The sequence below is a fragment of the Micropterus dolomieu genome, linkage group LG01 (assembly GCF_021292245.1).
Source record: "Micropterus dolomieu isolate WLL.071019.BEF.003 ecotype Adirondacks linkage group LG01, ASM2129224v1, whole genome shotgun sequence".
Lineage (NCBI taxonomy): Eukaryota > Metazoa > Chordata > Actinopteri > Centrarchiformes > Centrarchidae > Micropterus > Micropterus dolomieu.
The window spans coordinates 33,766,613-33,789,153 of record NC_060150.1 but is presented as its reverse complement, the minus strand read 5'-3'; the positions used below and the strand labels follow the sequence as shown (position 1 = coordinate 33,789,153).

General features: G+C 41.2%; 1 protein-coding gene across 1 annotated transcript in view; it reads left to right on the top strand.

The window, feature by feature from the left end:
* Positions 1-22,541, top strand: part of pola1 (polymerase (DNA directed), alpha 1) — a 63,035-nt gene that overhangs the window by 15,528 nt on the left and 24,966 nt on the right. Inside the window, exons 27-34 of the mRNA XM_046066052.1 lie at positions 11,544-11,576; positions 13,846-13,938; positions 14,032-14,237; positions 14,395-14,527; positions 14,773-14,904; positions 15,117-15,291; positions 15,915-16,096; positions 19,912-20,043. Of these exons, the coding sequence (XP_045922008.1) occupies positions 11,544-11,576; positions 13,846-13,938; positions 14,032-14,237; positions 14,395-14,527; positions 14,773-14,904; positions 15,117-15,291; positions 15,915-16,096; positions 19,912-20,043 (1,086 nt within the window). The remainder of the gene's footprint in view (positions 1-11,543; positions 11,577-13,845; positions 13,939-14,031; positions 14,238-14,394; positions 14,528-14,772; positions 14,905-15,116; positions 15,292-15,914; positions 16,097-19,911; positions 20,044-22,541) is intronic.

Here is a 22,541-nt window from a genome sequence, read left to right as displayed (position 1 = left end):
CCACTTCTCTTTCCGCAGTGTAAATCCACCCTCGTCCCTCAGCGCGTTCCCATCATCTGTTTGGACGTGTGTGCGGATGAATGTGCATGTGTTCTCCGTATTTATTGATTGGCTTAGCTCTCATCTTTCTCTCACTCTGGTTTTAAATGGACGCCCCCCCCCCACCCAGGGCAGGACAGGTCAGGCCGCGGGCCACAGTGGTTTCTCAGCCCAGGGAGGGTTGAGATGAGAGTGGCTTAGAAGGGGATGACAGACCCTTGGCGTTGGCTCTTCTAAACAGACTTTTCAAGTTAAGAGGGAAAAGCCCCCACTTAGCTCCCCTCCTGCCTCTTGTGTGTGTTTCTTGAGTATGTCTTGCGTTTATCTTTGTCTGCACGTATGTGCTGATGTACATGTGTCTATGCGTGTCCGCGCACAAGTGCTACTGGCTGAACTCTGCCCTTTGTCGGGGGACCATTTGTTGTGGCCCTACTCTGTCCTGGTATGTGAGGGTATTAGGGGGGTGGGGGTGGGGGTGGGGGTGATGGGTATTAAGAGGAAGGTGAAGGTTTAGGATTACACAGCCACAGATTGATGTCCCCCTCAACCCCTCTGCGTTATTTCGGGTTCTTTTGTATGTTCGCCAGAGAACAGTTGGGTGCAGAGAAGCAGATATTTGAAACAAGGCAACTTGTGCATACGGTCATAACAGGCTGAGAAATGCATTTGTCAAGCCAGGAAGACTTTTTATTGTCCACTGAACCTGGCTGGTGGATCTCTGAGCTCAAGAATTACACTTAGAGAACGGAGGAATCTTAGCATACATTCATGTAAATCAGAGATCAGTTGCAGGAAAATCTCTACAGCATTTGGCTGGTTGTTGGTGCTAATTTCCTATACTGGTGTTAATGTTGCTTGTCATAGCAAAGGGCAGCACAAAAGCCACTTTGCCTGGAGTGTAGTTCATCTTTGGTGTCTTTTAAAATGTATGTTAGGACACAGAACAAATTTTTTATGATGTGCTTTTGTTTAGAAAACACGTAAATCTGTAAGTGTTAAGTGTGTGTTCGCCCTCCTAATCGAGTGATGTTAACAACAGAGGCCGGTGGAAGCCCCTGATTGTTGGGGAACGCAGATTGGTTTGACCTTTGACCCCTCTGCCAGCCAATCTGACAACCATTAGCAGGTGTGTGTGTGTCTCAGGATGGAGGATGATTCCTGAAAGCCATTCTGCTGTAATTGAGTCTCTGTCCTTGTGTTTAAAAACAGCCTGACAGGAGCTCGTAGTTGACATTATTGGGTGGCATGCGGGGTGAAGGATTGAAGCGGGCTTGGGTGACAGAGCCGAGGGTGCAGAGAGGTCAAAGTTTGGTTTAGGTTAAACCTCTATGTACTTGTGTGTGTGTGAGGGTGCGTGTGCTTGTAATGATGTCTAAGTAAATATTGTTGCCCCTGGCGTCCCTCATTCAGGTTCTGTATCATTCCTCTTGTCTTAAGAATCACAAATCATTTCCCCGAATTAGACACAGGAATACCTAAACCCCCCTATCATGTCTCATCTGTGTTTGTGTGTCTGTGCTGTGGTGAGGTGCAAGTAAGTATTGTTGCCCCCATTTCTTTCATTCAGGATCTCAATTGCCTCTGCTGTCTCAGAATCACAGGGGTCATTTTTACATTTCCCTGAATTAGACGTAAGAATACATAAGCCTGTGTGTGTGTGTGTGTCAGCCCATGCTTGTAAAGCATGCTCATGTCTGGGGAAATGAGGGCTGCATGTTTCCATGGTCCTGTAGTCCTCTTAAAGAGCTGGCTTTACTCCTGATAGGAGAGGACTTAACAAATAGTCACATGGGAGCAGCGCTGCTATTTTGGCTACATTAGCTTGTCTGTGAGGGCTGACAGTGGACAGGACATGGTTTCACAATCTAAACTGCGACTTTAGTAACACTTACTAATGAGGCCATGTGAGACCAGGCTAATGGCAGGGATTATAATTTATTAGGGATTGATCTGACATATGGTGTCTTTATCAGGGCTACTGATACAGTTGACTATGAGAGGATAATTAGTACGTGGTTTTAGCTGACTTGGCAAGTAGGTGATACATATGTTCATTTCTATTAAAACCTTATCGTTTCTTGATTTATAGCCTATTGAATTTGATCCTCTAATTTAGTGCATTGTCGGGATGATGAAGGCATCAGCGAAATGACATCATGTGGCTGTAGAGAGCAGTTGGTTTCCTGTTTATAATTAGTCAGTTAACAGGAAATTAACCAATGACTGTTTTGATTATTGATCATTTTTTGTTAGAATTTATCATGTAAAAATACCAATATAATTTAATACTCTTTTTTTTAATCACTTGGTTAATTGATAAGAAAAACAAGCAGTCCAGACACTGGTAGTTTATTGTGTCATTTGTGAACATTGACATATCATCACATTTTAAGTTGATACAGTGAACCTATTAGCCAACCTTTGCTTGTTTACCCATCCAGCACTTACAGAGCAACATTATCATTTATTTAGAGTCGTGTTTCCGACCACCGGATGAATGTAAGTCCACTACTCACTCTCTTTTAGCTCCTTTTTTTTTAGTTTCTGCCAACTCCTGAGGGAAATATCTGGCTCTTTAGCTGCTGAGTGCTTCTCTATGTTCGTAATGATTCGGTGATAGTGAACCAAAATGGTGAAGTTGCCAGCGTGACGGCTGTACAATGAGCTGAAACTTTCTGTAAAGCTCGAAAAAGCTGAAAGCTACAGAGATAATTCACCTTCATGAGCAAACCCCTTCGCCTCATCATTTGAGACATTATTATAGATGATTTAAAGTTCAGTTAAAAATATACAAAAATTAGAACTGACTCAGTGTGTGAGAATGATGCTGATGTGTAATGACAAAGGTCATTTCATCGTCCTAACTATCTATTGGCTGCAATCCCAAATACCACATATTAATGAACCCTTTTGACCAGCTACACATTCATGGCTTATTTGCCTGACAACATTTTAATAATTCATTGGTGACTACTTTGAATGTGCCAGTGTGAAGTGACTCATCAGGAGGTGGCCTTTCCAGCTATTAAAGTACCGTGTTTTTAATTGGCCAGACAGCAGGAGGATTGTTGTCCTTGTCGAGTTATTTGCGATGAACTCTGGCGTTTGTGATCTCACCTGGTTGTATTAAATCAGACTCAGCTTTACAACAGATTGACCCACCCAGCAGCAGACATGAGAACACAGCTATGGCATCTGCCAGGACAGGGGTCGTGTGTGTGTGTGTGTCTTTGCGTGTCTTTGCGCTCATGCATTCTTGCTTGCAAGTGAAATCATTTTAGTGAAAGAAGCGTTTTCATTCTCTGTGTGTGTGTGAACATGAGAGCTTACACTAGCAGAAGAGAAGCTGTAAATCTTTTATGGATCTTTGTGTGTGAGATGGTGTTAGTGAAAGAGGGGGTCTTTGTGTATGTGCACGCATACTCACCCCTTGTGTACGTGTTGTGCGTACAACCCCCCTCCCAGCTCTGACGGTGGTGTGTTCCTCCACAGGTGCTATTTCAGTCGGCCGACTGTCATCCCAAAATGCTTTTCAGCTGAGTGCTTTTCAAAACAATCGTCACTGGTGCCCCAGGCTCTTTTTACAAGGGCCCTCTGCCGCGCTGAGGTTTAACATGCTACCTCTTATCTGCTGATCAGCGGAGGGGTGTATGGTACGTGTGTGTGATGGTAGGACTTGGATGCCCTTTGGATGAGCAAGCAACTTTCTCATTTGTCTGCTTATCATTCTGTCAGAAAGGAAGCAATAAAGATATACAACCTTTAAACCGTTTGTCACTCAACCAGTGCAGGCCAGTTAATTTAAAATGACAGCCTGGCACAAGACAAGATATATTTTGAAGAGAATACATGAGAGAAACATGACAACAAGACAGGTAAATCCCTAATGGATAACACCAACAAATAGCTGAGCAACAGCTGGTAAAAGGTGGATACCACAACAAGGCAGAGCCGCTCATGAATTAGCATGACATGGTGCAACAATGCACAGCTAATGGCATGTGCAGATACACAGTAGCACATGAAAAAAAGACATGAAACATTTTTAAAAGCACTAAATTGAAGTGGATTGGATTTTTTAAAATAGATGGCATTGTGTTTAAATGTAAAAATATGAAACCTCCAATCCATTTCACTTAATATCTGTCCTGAAAATCTTGATCTGCGTTTATTCAACTGCACTAGTCAGCTGGACAAGACTTGTTTTTCCATCATGGACCTGTGCTCTTGTAGTTGTCCGCCTCGTTCACTTCATGGCAGCTTTGAGTGTTACAGACTACGGCAGCAACACTTAACCCAACTACATCTTTTAGCAACATTGGCAGGGTCAGGCGCCCCGAGGTCTGCATCCTCAAGCCTCAAGGCAGATTGTTGGGTACATTATGTCTTAAAAATGGGCAGTAAAAGGGAAAATGTCACCTGTAAGCTGTGCAAGTCAGTGGTGAAATACAGCAGGGGACACAAAAACTCTTCACAGCACTTGCATGTACCACTGTCCAAAACTGGTGAGTCTGAAAAAGCTACAGATTGCACTGCCTTGAAGCCACAACCTGCTGTAATTTGCTGGCTTATCTAAAAATGTTTTAAAAGTGTTACTGTCTTATAATTTAGAAGGCATAATGTACCTTTTGAATATAAGGATGTTTTGTGTTTTATCAAACAAAGTCTGCTGTGTTTACATTTTGGTTCATTTGATTTTGGCTGGTTTGAAACTAACTGGTCAGGTCCAATCAACCGCTTCCAAGCAGACTCCTTATGTGGTTCTCTGTGGTGATTTTAGTGTGACATCAAAAGCTAAACTACCATCAAATCCATCTTGTGGTTGTAAATTGTCATTGAAGCGATCTTTTAAACTAAATTTGATTTCCTCATGTGTATCCATGTAGAGAGGATGCGGGATGTCAAGCCATGTGTCATCACGCTTACAGCTCTTGGTCTTGTAATAAGTCGGTGTTAACAGGAACCGGACTGGAATTAAAAAGCAGAGATGTGTCATTTTGTCCCTTTTCTGTCAAGACCAAATGAGCAGAACTACAGACGTGAAAGTGCCCTAACTGTTGGCATTTTTAAGAAAATTGTTTTAACAAATGAAACCTATGCTCAGATTCATTGTTGGCTTGTTTTAGTAGTATGTGGTTGGGGAACAGGTATGCAGAGCAAACCTCTTCCGGTTTTCTTTTCTCTCCTTAATCCTGTTAATGCACTTTATGCAATTTATTGTTCTGCAAATGTTCTTCATTTATAGCCGTGTTTCCATCAATGTTTTTTAATGTGCATTTTGAAGTATCGCATTAGAAAAGGTTGATGGAAAAGGCAAAATCCTTAATTTCGCAAAAAAGTTTACATGTTCGCTTGAAGTTGTTTTTTGCCTTTGTCAAAAAAGAGTAAATGCACTAAATGGGAGATGGAAACACTCTTTCTGATGTAGCAAACTTGTAACTCACAACTGTTCAGCTCTTTCTGCTGCCCGGTTGTACAGTTGTGCATGCCTGCCGAGAATTTCATGCACCTCGCAGCTGGTAACGCTCATTTGTGCTGAGAAAAGAGGTGGATGCAAATCTCGGCATGTAGCCTTCATCATCTGTTCTGCCGAATTATGCATTCGCCTCTTAAATGTCTTTTTCAGATACTTGCTCTGCACACTGATCAGACGTGGTCATCACCGCATATTATTGCTGAATCTCAATGAATGCTACTTCTACTTTTAATATTAACGACTCTAAACGTTCATAAAATATATAGGCCTACTTTGAATCATTAATCACCATTGATGAACCCAGCAAAGGATATTATAGCGTTTAAAAGCATTATTTGGAGGTGCATGCAATTCTCGGCAGGCATGCAAAACTGCATAACACCGGATATTCCCATAACGTGTGGAGACATGGCTGTTAGCAACTTGCCCGTTTGAAACACATTTCTGAGGACCTCTCTCCATTTTACTAAGATCAGTGGCCGTCAGTTCCATGCGACCGGTTTTGTTCCTGGTTTTGAACTCATTCATCTTTTATTGTTGCTGTTTATTACAGCCATGTGTAACGTCAAATACTGACGTAACTACGCTTGCCATAGCCTGGTTTATTTGCACTAAACCAGCTGATGGAAATGCATATTTCGCAATTTCTTTCTTTTTTGGGGGGGGGGCACATTTCAAAAGTATGCTTAAAATTTGCATGACCATTACATGGACACATGGCTATTGTCTAAAGAAATGTGCGCAATGCTACAAGCATGCATGCATGCATACAGTGGAATGCATTGAAGATGGGATAGGGATTACATTTGTCCTACAAGAAATCCTCTGTCCCGATCCTTCAGCCTGCAGGAGCACTTGTCAGTGAGCCGCTCAATTACTGTCCAGTGTAATTACACTGTATTAACACCAAAGAGCAGAGGAGTGAAAGAAGCAGGGACAGAAGAAAACTGAGTGATGTTTTACCGTGTGAGGAAAAAGGGAATGGAAATGGTAATTGGAACAGATTTATAAATGTACTGAGTAGAAAATAGGGCAAGAGATTGACCTTGACTCGTTGTAGATATCAAACTATTAAAATTGGACTAGAATGTCGAACCATACCTCACAGGAATGGAAAAATATAAAATTCTAGTATTTCTTATTTCACCATTTTAATTCAATTCAGTCCACTCCTCATTTTAGTGTTTACTCACTACTTGAATCTGCTCACGTTGCGTTTCCTCACACACACGCCTACACCTCTGGTCTGTTACTGCAAACACACCGGCGTGCCCCACCTCTTTCTGTCTGTCTCTCCATGTATGTATCAGCTCTGATGACTTTCTCCAGTATGTTTTATAAAGTTGCCGAGAAGACACAGAACTTTTGGATTTTTCCACCCGCAATCCCATTTACAGCAGCAGGTGCGCTGAATGTACAGGAGGATTGCTAATGATATAGCCTATCAGAGAGAGAGAGAGACTTTGGATAAAAGCGTCAGCTAAATTAATAAATGTAATGGTGTGTTCACTGTTGCTTTACCCAGTCCGTGCTTCTAAAATATTCGCCATGTACGTGTCTTGCAACACCACATAACATCTCTCTGTCTGTGTTTCTCTGCAAAATACTAAAATGGGTCACCAAATACACCTGAACGGCCGTTAATATACCTGCCTCACCAAGTAATGTCTGTGTGTGGGGAACACTGAACAGTATGTCAAAATTCGTCCCAGAGCCCACAGTGATGTTTTCAAATATCTTGTTTTATCCCATTACCACTTTAAAACCCAAACATCATAGAAGAGCAGGAAAACAAGAACGTTTTGATAATCGACAAGCTGGAAATAGTGAATATTTGCTAAAGGAAAATTAATTACACCATAAATCGGTTAATTATTGGGTGTAGATTAATTCCTGTCACTCAATTAATTGACTAATAGCTGTTCTACGTTAATCCCTTTTGGATAATCTGGTTGGTCATTTGTATTGCTAAAGGAAAGTCCTCTGTTAAGCTTTTTCAGTTGTTTGCCCCAGTATGATTGGCATGCACAGTGGTGAGTAGCGTAGTCACCAGAGGTCAGACACATGAACACTGTTTTTACCCCCTGGGACTATATGTTTGCATTGGTCCATATAGTATATGTGTGTTGGTATGTGTTTAAAGATGAGCGCTGACACACCCACCCTGTCAGTTGCACACTTTGCGTCATGGTCAAACGGCTTGTCTTTCACACGGTCCATTCTTCAAAGCAGTATGTCCTGCTGGAAGTGACAGCATATGGAAAACCTGTCTAAATGAGTCCACACATCAATTACATCAACACATTCTCACCTCGCTCGACTCCCCAAGCCCCCCGCCTTGCCTCACTTTGCTTTCGCTCGTCTTTCCCACGTCTCTCTATTCATCACTTCTCTGGCCTGTCCTTCCGTCTATTCTGTGATCATTCCAGACTCCGCTTGTCTCTCTTCTCTTTTACTGTTTTTATCCCTTGTGAAAAGTGTTACTGATGAGCCTATATCCTATGATGACGGTTAGATAATGTAATGTAGATTTGATATAGCATTAAGAGATTTTGCCACAATAAAACACTGTGATAAATTATTACAGATACTGTTTATTTGCCCACCCATATTTTAATGTTTTAATGCAGAAGAATGGCTCAGAGCAACACTAATATTTGCAGAAGGGACTTTTGGTTCTTAAGCTACCATATGCACAATTTGTAGGACATTGCGTGCTTCTTGTGCAGGTAGAATTGCTCAAGCTGCAGCGTACCCTGGTTGTTACACTTCTGATGACCCTGTACCTGATGTCTCTGGTTCTTTGGAATAATACCCAACAAGATGAAAAAGCTTCACCAAAATTGGCCAGTATTTGGCTCCCGGTATTGCTGATTTCAGCTTTTTCAAGAATCTCTCAACAATTTGAATTCACACTTGAACAGTTCTTGATATGCAATGGACAGTCATATAGGGCTGGGCCAAAACTGTTCACAATAAAATCACGATAAAAACATTTCATACCTATCGATAATTATCACAATAAATGTCAAATCATTATTTCTTTCAAGTTTGACTGGAAATTGAAGGAACCAGGTGGTTAATTGTGTGGTTGAACCTTTCTTTATGGTCAGAACGTGACAAACACTTGATGCCAAACAGTGGATCACTTCACAAATCTGAGGTAAAACATTCAAAACAATTATAATATCTTTTTCTCAAAAATATGATTAGTAAATCTTTTTTCAGTCCCTTTTCCTCAAAATAAACATCTTAATAGAAAAATTAATTACTAATTCATTCGTGATTGAAATGAATTAAATCAAATATTTATTGATTACATTTAGAACATTTGATATATTGTTATTGAGGAAAATTAAATTGCAGTAATTATTATTGTTTTATTGCCCTATGTCATACACACATCTAGACCGAGGTTCCTTCCTTTTATAATTAGATAACGCTTCTATAGAGATGAGAGATGTTTTGTACCAAATTTGGTGACGATTGCTGAAAATGTGTTGGAGGAGAAGTGACAAAACAGAATTGCAGAAAGTTGCAGATGCAAAAGGGCGTGGCTTATCTGAATAGATTTGCCTGGACTCACATAATCCAGGATTAAAAATCAATCAATCAAATCAATCAAAAATTCAAAAGTTACAGGCCCAAAACGTAAAGCTAGTTGTCATAGCTCCAGACTCCATCTGGGCACTTCTCTCCCTCGGATCCTCACAAAAGCCCCTTTTCCACTGAAATAGTACCAGCTCGACTTGACTCACCTTTGTTTGGTTTTCCATAGTGTAAAAGTTGTACCTGTACCTTCTAACACCTTTTTTTTTGTATCACCTCTGTCGAGGTTCCAAGCAAGCTGAGGCGATATTAAAATGGAACGTGAAAACACAACAGACAGCTGATTGGTCAGAGAGAATCGTCACTGTTCACTGCGTCATCACTGTGCACACCAGCGGGAGGCCAGCAACAGAATGGTTTTATATTTTACAGTTTTTGTATGGAAATTCATCACTAAATCCACTTCTGAGAAGTTTTGAGGTGAGAAATCAGCTGTGTAGATTTCAAATATTGACACTCAAAAATGTGCTTAAAAGTCTTCGGAGTTGAGGAGCTCCGCAAGTGACGGCGGCGGAAGCCTGTGGCATTGGAGGAGCTACCGAGGCCGGTCAGCCGCCCGCTCACAGAGCCCTCTGCCCCCACCATCACACAGGCTGCTGCAGCAACAACGGCAGAGGAAAACACAGCTGTGAGGTTTTCATACCGCTTATCTGTCTTTATATTCTATATAAGTATAAGTAATGTTGAAATGTTTTAACTTAAATCAAGGGAAAGCTGTATCGAACGCCGGTGTGTGTTGCATTGAAAATTACGTTGCTGCAGTGTGTGGCATTGCTATATCGGCTACATTGAGGGGTACTATCTCTGGGTACTATCTCTGGGTACTATCTGCAGTGGAAAACGGAGCACGGCCAAGGCGAGGCGAGTTGAGCTGGTACTGGTAATGGAAAAGTGAGAAGTTGATCAGATGAACGCGAAGAGAAAATCAAAGGCCAGACAGAGAATCCTTCCTTCCTTCCTTAGTTAGATGATTCAATTATGCTCTGCCATTTTGTGCACAATTTCACCTTTTTAACACACTTTGTTATGTGTTTCACGAGAAATTTAAACCAAACATTAGACGATTGAGTGCAGAGACAGCTGTTCCTTGCTCAAGAATTCCTCAGTGGCATTTGTTTTAGGGACAGAAGAACATCCTGTTCAGTACCCTGATTTTCCCACCCTGGCCTTTACTCCACTATATCTGCAGGCCTTGTGTTATGTTTCCTGCTTTACTTCAGACTCCAGCCATTGTTAGCTTTAAATGCAGTTGGTCAACAATGTGTTAAAAGAGAGTCAGTAAATTTAACCTTGTGTGCAACTGAATGAGCGCATGTGTACTTTACACAGTCATTACGTTTCATTTTGTATCTCTTAACAATGAATTAGTTTAAAACTTTGAAGATTTATCTAGCTGTATACTCAATCTGAGTCCTAAAACTTATTTCATCTTCCTCTCTCCCTCCCTTCATTTCTCTCCTAAACTAGCAGGAGGCAGGCTAGTCATTTTTTCTGCATTAAAGCTTAGCAGCACAATTTAGTGCTTTGGCCAAGGGGTGTGTGTGTGTGTGTGTGTGTGTGTGTGTGTGGTGAGACCTTGACCTTGACTGCAGTCCCTAATGGAGGAGGCTGTTCGGTGAATGACTCAAACTCCCCCCGCCGTACAGTGGTATGTAGCAGCCCATAAAGCATGCTTAAGTCCCACTCTGGTTTCAGGGAGTGGGCCCCCCCATCCTGCTGCCGTCCGACCCCGCCCCTTCCTCACACTCTGAAATAGCCACGTCCTTGTCCCCACATGGAGCACAGTGTGAGTTGCGGTGTGTATATATGCGGCCGTGGTTGATTGAGGAGCAGATTGCTGGTGACAGGTCACACTGCGTTCCGTCCCTCCGACCCCCCAGATTAGCCACCCGAGGCCCCCCCCCCACCCTGCCCTCCCCTCCTCTGGGCCCCCACCTGTTTGGATCCCTCTGCTGCTCAGATCTCTCCCTCGTACACACACACACACACGTACACACACTCACACAGAGTGGACAACCTGCATTAACAGACTTCTCTTATTTGTCCGTCACTCACTCTATGGGTGATAAAGGCCATTACGAGTCATTAAGGTGTGCATGTGTGTTGGAGTGTGTGTGTGTTGCCCGGCTGGGGATATGTGTGGGTTGAAAAGACGCCTGTCACAGCACGCTCTCATAATTGCCCTCTTAGCCAATTATCCCCCATTTAAAAAGCAAGTCACCTGCTCTGCTCCCATGTCCACACAAATGCACGCACACACACCACACATACACACAGAATAAATAACATAGAAAGTTAATCATTGTTTGTTCCTAAGTGGTATGTTTGTTTACTGTGCTTAAATTCTGTCCATGTTGTAATGCTTTCTGTTGTCTGCGTCTGTCCGTATTCACACTGTTGTGTCTGCTTTCTCATTCAGATTCTGATGCACACCAAGGACATGGTTCAGAAGGTGGGTTATTAACAAGCTCTTTGTTGTCCTGATCAGTTAATGAAACACAGATCTAGTCAAATACATTTGAAGTGGAGCTGAAGGATTTGACCTAAAATCTGTATCAGGATAAATTGATGATATTATATGTTCTGGGGCCTTACTACAGACTAGGATGGAATCTAGGATTTTTGTTATTATTGAAACTTGTTTCTTAAATGCATTTAGGAAAAATCCTGTTTTATCTCTAGGATGGGAATTTAGCTATTACAGACCTGTCGTCGGTTAAATCCAACTCGCTAAAATTGAACATCTGTCTTTTGTTGTCCATTATAGCAAGCTAGCTAGCCAGAGACAAGTGAATGAGACAGATAGGATGAGAGATACCCATAAGTTTAGGAATTGCTTCTGGAATTAGTAAATAAACCACTGCCCATTTTGGAGTGGCCTTTTATTGTGGCCAGCCTAAAGGCCCATTGCATTTATACTTACCTACAGTCGGTGACGGACACACCGACCGTATTCTGCAATTACACCCCCAAACGCTAGTTGGCTGTAGCGCTACAGCGTCCACCGTGTTGACTTTTGTCAGCCGAGCAGGCTAACTTCTGGTTTAGCGCTCTGCTAATGTAAATGGGGGTATAGCCTCTTCAAATGTTACCGACCGAATGGATCACATTCTGATAGCGAAACGAGTCATTTCGCTCGGGTTGCGACAGTCAAATATATTGATTCACTGTGTTACAGGAGCCGTTTTGGCCGCTAGTAAATGTTACTTCAAAGCGCGGGGTATTTCCGGTCGGCTCGGAGGCATTGCAAGGCTACCCAGCCGACCAATCACAGAGCGTACAATCCACGTCGACTCGATGTGTAGTTACGTTTTGGAGGAGGTGCAAGTCAGGCGACGGCGTAGCCTCTGCCTAGCTCCGTAGCCCCGTAGCCTACGCCGTCGATTTGAGTATAACTTGCACTTAAGGCACACTTGTGCAATACCAATGCTGTCTGATCAGCATCTTGATATGCCACACCTGAGAGGTGGATGGATTATCTCTGCAAAGGAGAAGTGCTCACGAACACAGATTTAGACAGATTTGTGAACAATATTTGAGAGAAATAGTTTTTGTGTGCATAGAGAAAGTCTTAGATCTTTGAGTTCAGTTCATGATGAAAGGGGGCAAAATCAAAAGTGTTGCATTTATAATCTTGTTCAGTGTATATAGATACATTGAACTGTGGGCTAATTGATCTGTCACTGGTTGTTATTGATGATTTCAGTTTAAATGAATCTGATTCCGTCAATTGAGATAGAAGGTCCACTTAGTGTAGTAAGAGAGAGTAATTTTATTCATTAAAGCTCCCTCCAGCCAGTTTTAACTGCCAGTTTTGGTTAACGTTCTTTCTCAAACAGAGAATGGGGGTGTGGTTAATAGTCGGACGTAATCAATTACCATGACAACCAAAAACTGACCGGCTCGAGTGTTCACTAACAATATTCTGTGTTAACATCACTACACTGTAAAGTTTAGTACACTTTACTGTCTGGCAGGAGTAGCTGTTACTTACCCATGATAGAAACTAATGTGCGCAGATCAGCTGTTATCAATCATACAGTCGATGGTCCTGTCACGCACTCCCACTACGTTTTATGGTGCGCTTACTTTACCGCGGGGGGGGGGGGGTCTCTTACCCTGTTGAACTTTATGTAAAGAATTCTGATACCATTGCCTCCGCCGATGCATTGGTAAAACGGCCGGTAGTAAAATGCATGTTGCAGACTCTAAAAAGTGAAAGTGCGACGCGTTTTCTGTCATCTGTCCTCCAACACCGCACGCACAGATGTCATAATAAACATACCTGCTGTAATTTCTAAGTAAACTACATGATAAATTGGTTAGCTAGCTCAAAACAATGTTTATAGGTTTGATGCTCTGACTTAACAAGGCGTGACAGTTTTTTAACGAGGCATGACAGTGCGCCTGCGCAAGCTTGGAGAATGACGTATGACTTATGGATTTACTATAGTCATATGTCACCACCCTGTTTTAACAACTAAGCAACTTTTTCAGCTTTGAGCACAAAATTCAGCTATTTGGCAACCTATGTTGGTAATCAGCATTGTAAGGAAATGACCCAGAAAAATATCATAGAAAGGTCAAAATACACTGGAGGGGGGCTTTAAATACATCTGGTTTATTGTCCAGCTCTAATTTGAAGGATTTGAAGCTAATAAGTTGTCTTGTCTTCTATAACAGTTTTTCTTCTTCTGTCATTTTCCTCATGTGTGACTCAGATGAATCTGGAAGTCATTTATGGAGATACTGACTCCATTATGATCAACACCAACAGCAGGACTCTGGAGGAAGTCTTCAAACTTGGCAATAAGGTGTCTGGAGGCAAAGTTGAATTTTCCTTTCCATCAGTTGTTTTGATATTTAACATTTTCACAAAATGCACATGTGTGTTTTATTATTCCCAGGTGAAGGCAGAAGTAAACAAGCTCTACAAACTGCTGGAGATCGACATTGACGGTGTGTTTAAGTCCCTTTTACTGCTGAAGAAGAAGAAATACGCGGCCTTGGTGGTGGAGAACCATGGTGAAGGACGATACAGCGTCAAGCAGGAGCTCAAAGGCTTGGACATTGTCCGCAGAGATTGGTGTGACCTGGCCAAGGAATGTGGCAAGTACGTTGAACCAAACAGATTTGTGATCTTTTCCCCCATGTTAGTATTAGCATGCTAACAATCATACAGTTACTTTCCCTTTCCAGTGTATCAGACATTGCAGGCGACTATACATTGATCTCTCTTTCCCCTCCTTTGCTTTCTTTTGCTCTTGCAGCTATGTGATCGGTCAAATCTTGTCGGACCAGAATCGCGACGTCATTGTGGAGAACATCCAGAAACACCTGGTGGAGGTGGGAGAGAAAGTAGCAGAAGGAGCTATACCACTCAACCAGTATGAGATACACAAGGTAAGGACATGGCTGCATGTGTGCACGTTTCCACTCTGTCATCACTTACAGCTGCACTTCACATGTACACTGTGTAAAACTGATCAACAACCTGGTTGCAAATACGTAATAGAATACTAAAGCGTGTAGAGACAAACCAGCTATGTCAGGTTCAAGCAAATGTTTGGATTATTCAAAGGTATTTGATGTTAACCGTCTGTTCATTGTCGCTCTCTTTCCTGTCGCTGTCATACTCTTTCCTCCAGGCTCTGACTAAAGATCCTCAGGACTATCCAGATAAGAAGAGCCTCCCTCACGTCCATGTGGCTCTCTGGATGAACTCCCAGGGTGGTCACCGGGTTAAAGCTGGAGATACAGTCTCTTACATCATCTGCAAGGTGTGTGTATATGAGAAAGAACTGTCCCACTAGTTGTTTTTATAAATACATTTCACCACCTGATCAGGATTAAAATCCCAGCATGCACTGAACATAGATTGATATATACCAATTTAAGAATATCCAAAGACAGATTTTTACTGTATGGACCTACAGTATAAAGACAACAAGCTACCGGTCACAGAACCGCGTGTCTTTTCTTTCTCCCTTAGGACGGCTCCACACTGGCAGCCAGTCAGAGAGCCTATGCTCTAGAGCAGCTCCAGAAGCAGGAGGGTCTCAGTCTGGACAATGATTACTACCTTGCCCAGCAGATCCACCCTGTTGTGTCCCGCATATGTGACCCCATCGAGGGCATTGACAGCGTGCTCATAGCCACGTGGCTGGGTAAGCGAATGACAGGTTTTTGTAGTTTTATTAAGAGTGGGTGGCCCAACATGATTCTGGTGTTAAATTATGACTCGAGGAAATTCAGGTTGCCTTTAAAAATGACAAATTATACACATTAGCCAAATGTTCAATGAAAGCAATTAATTATAATTAAGTGAGTGAAATGTTTTTAATTTGTATTGTTAACAGTCAACTTGCATAACACTTGGGATTACAGTAAATGACTTATCAGAAATCTTGTTTGCCGTTTAAAGACGTACTATTTTATAAATAAACTATCATGAGGTATTTTAGGGGCACAGCTTACTTTGAGTGATAGTATTAATCCCTCTTTATGTACGTGTTAGTATTAGTCACAATTCCTGTTTTATAGTCTGTTGACAGCTGAGGCAGCCAAACATAGAAAAGCTGTCATACCTACCTTCACAAGAGCCTCATAAAAGTACAAAATAGATGTTTCATTGTTGTCTAATGGCCATAAAATTAAGTGGTTTGGCTGGAAATTTCCAAGTTAAACATTTCTCGTAATTATTGTTATGTTAGTGTAAAAAAACAAAACAAAGACTAATGCGACTGGAGAAAACAATCTTGCGGTGTTAATTGTCTTTTGTCCATGCCAGGTCTGGACCCCAGTCAGTTTCGGGCTCAGCAGCAGTACCAGAGGGAGGAGGAGGCTGACGGCATGCTGGGAGCTCCGGTCCAGCTGACTGACGAGGAGCGCTACAAAGACTGTGAGAGGTTCACCTTCACCTGCCCTCAATGTGGCACTGACAACATCTACGACAGTGTCTTTGAAGGAGCCGTGAGTAGATGCACGCAGTGTTGGCTATCACAAAAGTCCCTCATTAAGCTTCGGCCGTGTTTTTACATAACTCCTGTGGCCGTGGAAAACATTTCAAAGTTGTTTATTCACACATTAACAGAATTTACATGAAGCGTGCAGCTGCAGGATTTAACAAATATTCTGTCATGGATTACTCATGGAAAAGTCTAAAACGTTGCTTCAGCCCCACATGATCATTAGGTACAACTAGCTAAAACTAATGCAGTGTAATCCAAATACATAGAAGGGTTTCTGTTATTTAGCCTGCCTTCATTGCTATAAATGGGGTGGACAAACTACATCTTTCAAAAGGACCGTACAGTTGAATCAGTAAAAACAATCTGTAGAACAAATTATAACCTTCATTAAGACTACTGTTTTAGACTGCCTCCATTTTTTGGTAGTTGTACCTAATAAACTGGCAACTAAGCACATATTAAATCTCTGTAACCTAAGCTGCTGCAGAAGAATAGTTTGTGGAGTCAGAGATGTTCTTGTGTGCAGCACACACACTTGCATAACTTCAGAGACACAAAGAAACCCTGAAATGAAAAAGAGAAGATTGCTTTTATCACCAATGGTGTGTTTCGCTGGTGTAATGGATTAATTGGTGGACACACAGATAAAGTGTCTGAGAGTGGAAGAATGGTGTTTCCGAAGGCATTTCAGTCAAACTTCCTGTGAAGGATTCATGCTTTAGTCATCCTCCATATTGTGTCTCCGTCTGTATTTTTAGACAGCTGCCTGGCTCCAACACGGACTCTGTTTTCATTGGCATAGTTTGGACTCCACAACATGAAAAGCCTTCCCTTAACCCCTACTGCTCTATGAACACACACGCACACACTGATCTCCTACCATTTGTCAGTCCAAGGTCGTGTGTGTGCGCGTGTGTGTTTGTGTTATCAGCATCTAATGAGGAGCAGGGCACACAGCTTTTTCTTGTCTGAAAGACACTAATAAAACTGACAACCCTCTGTCCTCCGCTGGCAGAGAGAACTTGCAGTAAATAAAAAAGGAGTGTTATATACACACACCATAAAAGGTTGATCTCATTACACACTTCAGCGCGTACACTGGTATGTTTTACAGAGAGGCATACACACTCGCACTGGAAACATACATGAGAAGCTGCGCTAGATGTTTTAACAGTAGAATATGGTTTTGAAATGTTGGTGCTGTCAGAATAATTTAAAACTTTAGACAAAACTAAACAGGATTCGTCTGATTACTGGTGTTAATTTTCCACCATGCGTCAGAGTCCAGTATGCACGCGCACACAGAGAAACTGATAAGGCAGGAAGTTAATTGGGGTGGTGAACATGGTCTAACAGCTCAGTGAGAGGGGAGGACAGATGGGCCTTGGACTCTGCCACTGACACAGAGCCAGAGATGGTAGGAGGAGGCGGTGATGGATGATGGAGGACAGACAGAGGAGGAAAGTTGTTTGATGGGGGTGCAGCAGAGGGGGATGAAAAGATTAACTATGGAGGGGGGAAAGCTGGATAGAGCTGCAGGGATTTCCTTGGGTTCGGTTGTAATAGAGCGTTGGGTATCCCACATTGTGCAGTTAAATCAACACGCTGTGAAAGCTGCACATTATCAGACCAAGACATGGATGAAAGCAGTTAGGGCGGACACTTGACATCATAAATGTTTTTAAAATTGTTTTGTAGAGGGCTGTTTAAAGCGTAGACATGAGGTGGTACAGATGACAGTTGGTTGGAGGAGCGATGAATGTTAAAAGATACAATTTGAACTTTTCTCACAAGTCTCGCACAAACACAAGACACAAGCTACTTTGGAGTGTTTCATATTTTCAGTTAATTGCTCGGCCGCAAAATAACTGGCAAGTAAGTGTTGTATAATTTTTACAGATCCAACTGGTTTGGGAGGGAGAAGTCTGTTATCACAATGAAGTTTGGAATGAAACAAGCGAGATAAAAAGAGTAGGAGGGGAGGAGAGATCATGGAGAGAGAAGAGGGGAGGACGCTTTCATCCAGAGCAGACGGGGAAAGAAAAAAAAAACAGGAGGAAAGAGGAAAGGAAGAGGAGGATAGACTGAGATGGAGAGGGTTAATGTGTGTAAGCTGCACATCAGGGGAGTCAAATGAGGTGACTGACTTGAACTGGCAGAAAATCTGGTGTTTTTTTCCAAAAAAGAATGATGTAGGGAAACAAAAAGATGTGTGTGGCTGGAGGGGGGTGGGGGTCACACACATACTTGTCATGGACTCCGGTGCAGAAACATGTTTTGCTGCTGTTGAGTTCATGTTTAAAGCTGTTAGATTTAATGTAATCGTTACATACTATGGCTACTTTCATCATTGCATTAACTACATATAAAACAATTTAGGAGTATTGAGGTCATGTTGACCTGTTGTGGGTTTTTTTTTTTTTTTTTTAAAACAGTAAAATAATGTTAAGATTTATTGGACCCGGGGGTGCTTTATGCCCATACACCTTCCACGCTTGTGCCATGTTCTTTTTGGAGATTTAAAGGTAATGGCCAAGTTTCTGTCACGTAACTGCCTTTTCTGATTTCGGGGTTAAAAATGCTTCTGTGATGAATCCATGTGCACAAATATTTCTGCACAGGCTATTGCCTTCATGAAATCTTGTGGGAGTGAGCTTGTAGTAAATGTTTCTCCCCTGACGGTTATTGCACCTACTGTCTCAAAGCACCAGACTCCATCATGTGAAAGTTTTAAAAAATATTTAAATTAGATTTACATGACAAAATATGGGGCTTTTGCCAAAGATTGTATTGTACTCCTAACTTCCCCTATAGAGCTGGTTACAGTGGTCATCGCTATCAATGCTAATACAGTAGATTTGAGAAGTGGGAGGAGCTATTTCGGGCGGCCCTGGTTCAGGAAGTATGTCTCATTCATTTTCTCCAAGTGTCTCACAGTTGGAGCACACTCACGGCCCTGGGTGGTCCGCAGTTAAACAACTGTGTAAGAAAATAACTGCTTCTTTGATAAAATGTCAAAGGAGCAACCTGTGTTATATGTGAACTACAACTCTCAAGGTGCATTTCCATAAGAAAACATAATTACAGAACATAATATTCTGTTACCTAAAGGCAAGTGGACGCTAATGGGCTTGTAGTTGTTCTGAACGTCGACACTCAAAGCAGGCTGAGAAGCCAGCCATCGCAGAGAGGGGGAGATTTGTTTAAAAGTGGCTATTTCTAATTCAGTCCCTCCTGCAAGTCATTCATTGTGTTACATTTGTGTGTTTCTAGTAACATTAACAATATATATGTTAAACATTTTAAACGGGAGTCAGGAGCCGGAAAAATACTTCTGGAACAATCCCACAAGTTTGCAACTGTGAGTTTTAGTGTGGTTACCAAAATGAGACCTTATTAGTAAACAACACTAAGAATCTAAACAAGCATGTAAAACTTTAAATATGTTTATGTCACTTCTTCATTTATAAAATTGATTCTTTTTTTTTATTAAAGTAATACAGCTCATTGTCTCAATACTTTTATGGTGGCCAACTCATGGCACCCACAAATTTTATTTGGTCATTTATCTTTTGCTGATTATTCAGCTGCACATGAATGCAGTATTGTACAGAGCACTTTTAACTGTGTTCAGTGCCGCCGTGTGAAAACATCTACAGTATTTGTGTGGTTGGATTGTACACAAACATTACTGTCACCTGTTTTGTATTCATGTATTTGGAACAAGATGGAAGGGTTTTTCCTTGATCGCTACATCTGATGATACTGTGTGTGTTTGAATTAATCTTTTGTTCTGACACACATTCTCTGTTTCAGGGGTTAACGTTGGAGCCCAGCTTGATGCGATGCTGTCACATCCCCTGCGGGGGCCGTCCTGTCGACTACGCTGTCAAGATCAGCAACAAACTGCTACTTGACATCCGTCGTCATATCAAAAAATACTACTCTGTGAGTATTGCTGTGTTTGTCCGCCAGTTTGCAACCCTGAGTGAGGTTTTGATAATTACTATGGATTCTTTCAATAAAACTCTGCTTAACACACACTCAAAAACGCAGGCACTCACATTCACAACATTCATGTATTTGCTTTTTCACCACCTGCAGGGCCGCAAATGGACTTGGTTTAGTTTTCATGATGAATTGCTCCTATTTTTCCTCCTTTTTTTTTTTTTTTTAAACCCTTTTTCTCAAATGGTACAACTTAGTTGAACTTGCACTTAGTTCACAACTTTCTTCAGACCATGTGCTTTATTTGATTAAAATATATACAGTATAAAATAAAATATATAAATCTTTGGTCCGCAAATGTGACATTTAAGCTTTAACGTTGACAGAATTGTGGTTGTTTGCCACTATCTATCAACACAATCCTAAATAAATTAAATTAATGCATCAGCTGACAAAATACAAGCTCTAGTGGTCAGAGAAACTGAACTGTATGTTATGAAGTAGTCAAAACCTGTGAAAATTGGCCTTTCACAAAGTGTCTATAATAGTGTTGGACTGTATTTAACACAACGTGGGATGCAACAGATGCAGTTACGTTAAGAGAAGCGATCAAAAAGATGTTGGACGAGAAATGAAGGAAACCTCAGCAGGGCACTGCGCTGACATTTTCAACCAAAGAGCACATTATGCTTGCAAAGTGAAAAGAGCACAGGAACAATTTGAGGGAGCATGATCTATAAAAAAAATACTTAAATGGTCATTCTTACTTTGAATACCAAGTTTAACATGCCCTCTGTCAGTTTTTTGATAAGCTGAAATTTAAATGATATATCTGGGAGGACTGGGTTATTAGAAGAACTAAAAATACAACAAATCAAAAGATTTGACTTTAAAGATTGAGCAGATTTGTCTAAGTAATACAGGGATTCTCTTGGCTTGAAATAATACCCACGATGTTGGATTATAAGATTTACAGGGTACATTATTTTCGCAATTACACACATGGTAACAGGCCGCCTCAGGAGCATGTATGCAAGCTGTGAAAATATCAATCATTGGCTCTCTATGTTGTTGGTGGTTCAGGTTTTCAGAACTAAAGGCCATAAATATGTTCAAATTTGCATAGCCACATGATCGCACACATGTTGGATACACACAAATACAGAAATGTCATTACGTTATTAAATTCTGCTACTTAGTTTTTTGTTTTTATTGTTGACTTATTGATAATTTTATCTAAATTGATAAGTTAATTATAAGTTTCCGCACTAACCTCTGATGGGCATTTGTGAATTTTTTTATTTATTTATTATTTTTTTGAAAGTTGCTGATTTTGTCTGTCAAAATATATTTATATTGATAATATATGGGACGTTGTAACCTGCAAATATTTAATGTTAAATTGTCGTACACTTTGTGATGGCACACAGGATTTCCAATCAGAGGCAGAGCTTTTGGAGTTATTCTGTACATTGACTGCGTTACATGAAAGTTTGTAGACATTATTCCCAGAGGATATATCTTAATGACGTTGGTAGTTCCCCGAATCTAGCGCCAAATCTCAACAGATATTGTATGGATTGGCACAAATGTTTATACAGAAATTTTCTTTAGAGCCCGACCAACCGATATGGGATTTTTAAGAGCGATACCGATATTCCGAAATATCGTCTGATATTTATTTATTTATTTTTTTTTAAATCACGTAACTTAAACAAAGATTATGTCGTAGATTTATTATGTGTAGTTATGAGACCTCGCCAAGATAACATAATGCTGTTTAAAAATTTGCTTTTTTTATTGTTAAAAATAGTACTTAGAACAAAAGCTGATTTCCGTATCTTACAGTGGATTTGTGGTATGTTAGCTCATATCAGCCGATTATATTGGCACGCAGATTTATTGCGCCGGCTCTAATTTTCTTCTAGCATGGCAAGAGGTTCAGATTTGTAGTTTGGAGTGAAAATGAATGGATTGGATGGATTGCCATGAAATGTAGTAGCTGCATTGTTGATCCCTTAACTCGTTAATAGCGCCACCATCAGTCTAATGTCTCCAGTACTTTGGTTTATGATCAAATACCTGCAAAACTAATGACGTGCTTAACGTTACAAATCATTGTCATCGTAAAACACTGAACTAAGGTGGTGAGCATGGTATGTGTTATCTGCTAAATGTTAGCACTGTCACTGTGACCATACTGGCATTAGCATGTAGCCCAGAGCACCACTGTGCCTAATGTTGCGTTCCGTTTACCTCGGAAGTCGGAGCTGTTAATGAAGTCACAGAGAGTTGACAGCGTTCCAGTAGAACAACAGATTTCATTTGGAAAACCAAGGTTGATACCTCTGCTATTGTTGGCAATATCCACCCATAACAACGCATTTTGAGGTATTTTGTCTGCAGACAGGACTGTGTGTATGACTGATTGTGTGACAGTATGATCAGTAAATTACTTCAGCTTCTGATTCTTCCCCTACTGTAAGTCCGGTAGCATC